A 4,320-nucleotide genomic window follows, 5' to 3' on the forward strand; every position below is an offset into this window, starting at 1 on the left:
CACTCTCTGCCTGTCCAATCAGCATGCTCAAGATGAGCCATGACCCCGCCTGTCCAATCAGCACGCTCGAGATGAGATCCGACCACGCCCACACCCCGCCTGTCCAATCAGCACACTCGAGACGGACCAAAGTCACATTCCCTCCGTTCCTTTCATTTCACTGCATATTTAGAGACGTTTGAGCTATGCATCGCTATTATACGACGTTATACCTCCGTCATGACGTCGCGCTCCCACAAGTGCCTTTTACTTTAGAGACTTTTATTTTGAAGGCTTCATTTGAGGCATCTGTGATTATAACCGTAACCCTACCTATAATAATATGCAATATTTAATTATTAACTTAAATTTAATTAAATATAAAACTAAACTGAAATACTTTTTTTTTTTTTTAAATCTATATTAATATCAGTTAATATTAAAAACAATTATATCAATATTATGATGATAATATTACATAATATATTAATATAATGTAATATAATTATATATTATATAATTATATTACATAATATATTAGTTTTAAAATGTTAATGTTAAAAAATAAAACAATATTACTATTATTATACGTTAATATTTAGTTTTTAACATTAATGTTAAAAATGAAATATAATTATATTAATGCCATTATACATATTAATATGCATAATGATGATAATCATAATATATTGATAAAATAATACTAATTATACATATTGATATAAGTATAATAATATTATTAACAATTGTATTTTGCTTTCAACATTAATATGTTAAAAACAAAATAGTTGTTAATGCTATTCACATACTATTATATTTATAGTAGCCCCGCCACCCCCATATGCCTTTTGCTTTAGCTACTTTTTGAAGGTTTAATTTGTGATTATAACTCACTGTGGACACATCTTTCAGTCTCTTGTTCTATTATCCGTTAAATTTTCTCGTCATTTTGAAGGATTTACGTTCTCTGATGGCCAAACTGTTCAGAAGTGAATGTCCTCCAGTCCTGCAGGAGGCGCTGTTGAACCAAAACCTAGTTTGTTTGTTTTTTTTATCCTAAACCTCCTGAACTCACCGAACCTCCAGTTTCTGTGATGTTTACAAAGTAGTTTACATAAACAACATATATTTTACGCTCAACATTGATGTTAGTTTTGAGTTTGTCGCGTTTTCCGATCTAGCAAGTGTTCGGTAGATTGAGTTGAACGTTAAACTGACTGTTAATCGCCAGACAGTATTATGACACTAAACTAATAAATCACAACAAACGTGACTCAAAAAAAGCTCCTAAACACCGCACCGTACTGACAAACACACAGAATAACATACTTAACGTACAGAATGTTTACATAATGCATGCTAATACCCATATCCCACAATGCAATGTGCTTGAATCAACATATTAGTCAAGATTTTTTGACTCGTTATTTGATCACATGAAAGTGAAACTTAAAATAAAAACTATAAACAAACACAATGACACAATAATGTTGCATTTTTATATTTATATTTTATATTGAATTATGTATACAATAATACTAGTATAATTTATATTTAATATATATTTTAACATTTTTCCATTGATGGACGTTGGGTTTTATCGTAAATAATTATTTGTGCTGAAAGAGAAACTAAAACAAACATAACAGAAAAATTATAGAAATGTACATGATATAATGATAAATTATGAATTGAAATCTAAAACTAAACTGAAATAAACTTAGAAATAAAGTTTTATTTTTAATTAAAAACAAAATATATTAATATATGAAAAAGCAGGTAAAATTATCAATGCTATAATTACACATTTTAATATTACACAATTAGAATTATATTATAAACCGTAATATTAATATATTAAAAATTAAATATATAAATATATAATTATGATACTTCACGCAATAATTAAATATTTTCCTATAAAGCTTATTTTAAATGATGCATAAAACACTATTTACATGAATTATGAACTTAAATCTAATTAAATGTAAAACTAGTTTTTTTTAATTAAAAAACAATATTAATATATTAAAAAACCATAGTATAAAGTAACATAGCAATAATAGTATCCATATTATTATACACACTGTATTTTAATATTAATGTTAAAAATATAATTATATTATTATACATAATAGTACTACATAATATAATATAATTTCAATAATATTACTACATAATATAATTACAATAATTCATTCATTAAAAATCCATCAACATTATCTTACAAAGCTTATTTGAAATTATGCATAAAACAATACTGACTCACAAAAAGTGACACTTTTACACAAAATTGATTAAATATGCAAATTAACTATTTACAATTTAACTGTAAATTTACTGTAACTGTAAACACGAAAATTAGGTCACTGAATTAAACATGCCACATAAGGTAAAGAAAAGGTTGTTTTGCATACATAACACATTCCATTAATTATAATAACTATAATTATGATAATGATAATAATTCACTCATTAATAATAATTATATTTTTCTGTAAATGATGCATGAAACACTAATAACGCAGACTGACAAACGCAAAATTTTTATGCAAAATTGACTATGCAAAGTAGCATATCTGAATGCAACTGAATTACTGAAATAACATAATGAGGTCATGAACTGGTTATTTTGCATACATATTGCAGCCTGTTTCACACTATTTTTTTTAAATAGTAAGCAGTACATAGAGTGGTTCTGCTCACATTTTGCTGAATCCCTTGTGCTCCAGCCAGGCCCGGACCTCCTCGGGTCGTGATTTTCGGGTGAGCTAATAACGCAGACTGACAAACGCAACATTTTTATGCAAAATTGACTATGCAAAGTAGCATATCTGAATGCAACTGAATTACTGAAATAACAATGAGGTCATGAACTGGTTATTTTGCATACATATTGCAGCCTGTTTCACACTATTTTTTTTAAATAGTAAGCAGTACATAGAGTGGTTCTGCTCACATTTTGCTGAATCCCTTGTGCTCCAGCCAGGCCCGGACCTCCTCGGGTCGTGATTTTCGGGTGAGTGTGGGTGCAGACGGGGTTTCCTGCGGGTCAGGAGGTGAAGCTCATGATTGTGAACACATCAGATGTACAGGTGAACATGTCTGATATACATACGGCTTTGTCCTGCTGCTGCGGAGACTGAAGCATGTTGTTTGGGACATAACCGATCTGCCCTTTTTCATTCTTCACCTTCCACCACTGCTTAGACATGTCCAACAACTACACACACACACACGTGGTCAGTAACACACTCCACTATCAGGTCTGATGTGTGTGTGTGTTGTGTGTCTCACCTGTAGTTGTTCACCTTTACTGATGGAAAGCTCTCGTGGGTTTCGTGCTGAGAAATCAAACATGGCTCTCATAAAGCTCGCCGGTAACTCCTCTGAACTGCAAACACACACACAGAGCATCACACACTCGCCGTACGGCAGCACTTCTTACGTGTGTCTCATGTGTTCATATGCATGCTTCTGTACCTGTCCTCAGGCTCTGGCGGCAGTCTGTTACTCTACACATACAAACAGAGAGCGTTAAAGTGGCTAAATGACAGGTTGATCATGTGATCGTGTGTTCGGTGTGTTCATACCATTTGTCGTGTCACAGGCGCTCGCCCTGGCTCTCGTTTGCTTGTGTTCATGATGCTCGGCTCTGGGTTTCTGATGGCTGGCGGCTCCCATCCATCATCAAACACCGGTGTGAAGGTGGGAATGTCATCATCATCCTCCGGCCACTTAGTGCTTCATCACACACACAATGTCAAAACCACACGTCTGTGTGTGTGTGTGTGTGTGTGTGTGTGTGTGTGTGAGACTCTAAGTGTGAGTCAGTGGGTGAGAGTCTAAACTGTATCTGTGTGAGAGTGAGTCTGAGTCTGAGAGAGAGTCTGTGTGTGTCTAAATTGTGTGTCTAAGTGAGTCTGTGTGTGTGTGTGTGTGTGTGTGTGTGTGTGTGTGTGCGCGTAAGTGAGTCTGTGTGAGTGAGTCTGATTCTGAGAGAGAGTCTGTGTGTATCTAAATTGTGTGTCTATATGAGTCTGTGTGTGTGTGTGTGTGTGTGTGTGTGTGAGAGTGAGTCTGAGTGTGTGCGTAAGTGAGTCTGTGTGTGTGAGTGAGTGAGAGAGCGAGTCTAAATTTTGTGTGTCTAAGTGTAAGTCTGTGTGTGTGTGTGAGAGTCTGAGTGTGTGAGTCTAAATTGTGTGTTTCTAAGTGTGAGTCTGTGTGTGTGTGTGTGTGAGTCTGAGAGACAGTCTGAGTGTGTGTGTCTAAGTGTGAGTGAGTCTGAATGTGTGTGTATGAGTCCGAGTGTGTGTGTGTGTATATGAGTCTTGAGGGTGA

General features: G+C 34.1%; 1 protein-coding gene across 1 annotated transcript in view; it reads right to left on the reverse strand.

The window, feature by feature from the left end:
• Positions 1-2,934: 2,934 nt before the first annotated feature.
• Positions 2,935-4,320, reverse strand: part of LOC107698279 (epidermal growth factor receptor kinase substrate 8-like protein 3) — a 10,078-nt gene continuing 8,692 nt past the window's right edge. Inside the window, exons 14-18 of the mRNA XM_016499235.1 lie at positions 3,573-3,723; positions 3,463-3,494; positions 3,277-3,373; positions 3,098-3,202; positions 2,935-3,024 (exon numbers count right to left, since the gene is read on the reverse strand). Of these exons, the coding sequence (XP_016354721.1) occupies positions 2,935-3,024; positions 3,098-3,202; positions 3,277-3,373; positions 3,463-3,494; positions 3,573-3,723 (475 nt within the window). The remainder of the gene's footprint in view (positions 3,025-3,097; positions 3,203-3,276; positions 3,374-3,462; positions 3,495-3,572; positions 3,724-4,320) is intronic.

Source organism: Sinocyclocheilus anshuiensis, unplaced genomic scaffold, assembly GCF_001515605.1.
Source record: "Sinocyclocheilus anshuiensis isolate Anshui unplaced genomic scaffold, SAMN03320099.WGS_v1.1 scaffold2216, whole genome shotgun sequence".
Lineage (NCBI taxonomy): Eukaryota > Metazoa > Chordata > Actinopteri > Cypriniformes > Cyprinidae > Sinocyclocheilus > Sinocyclocheilus anshuiensis.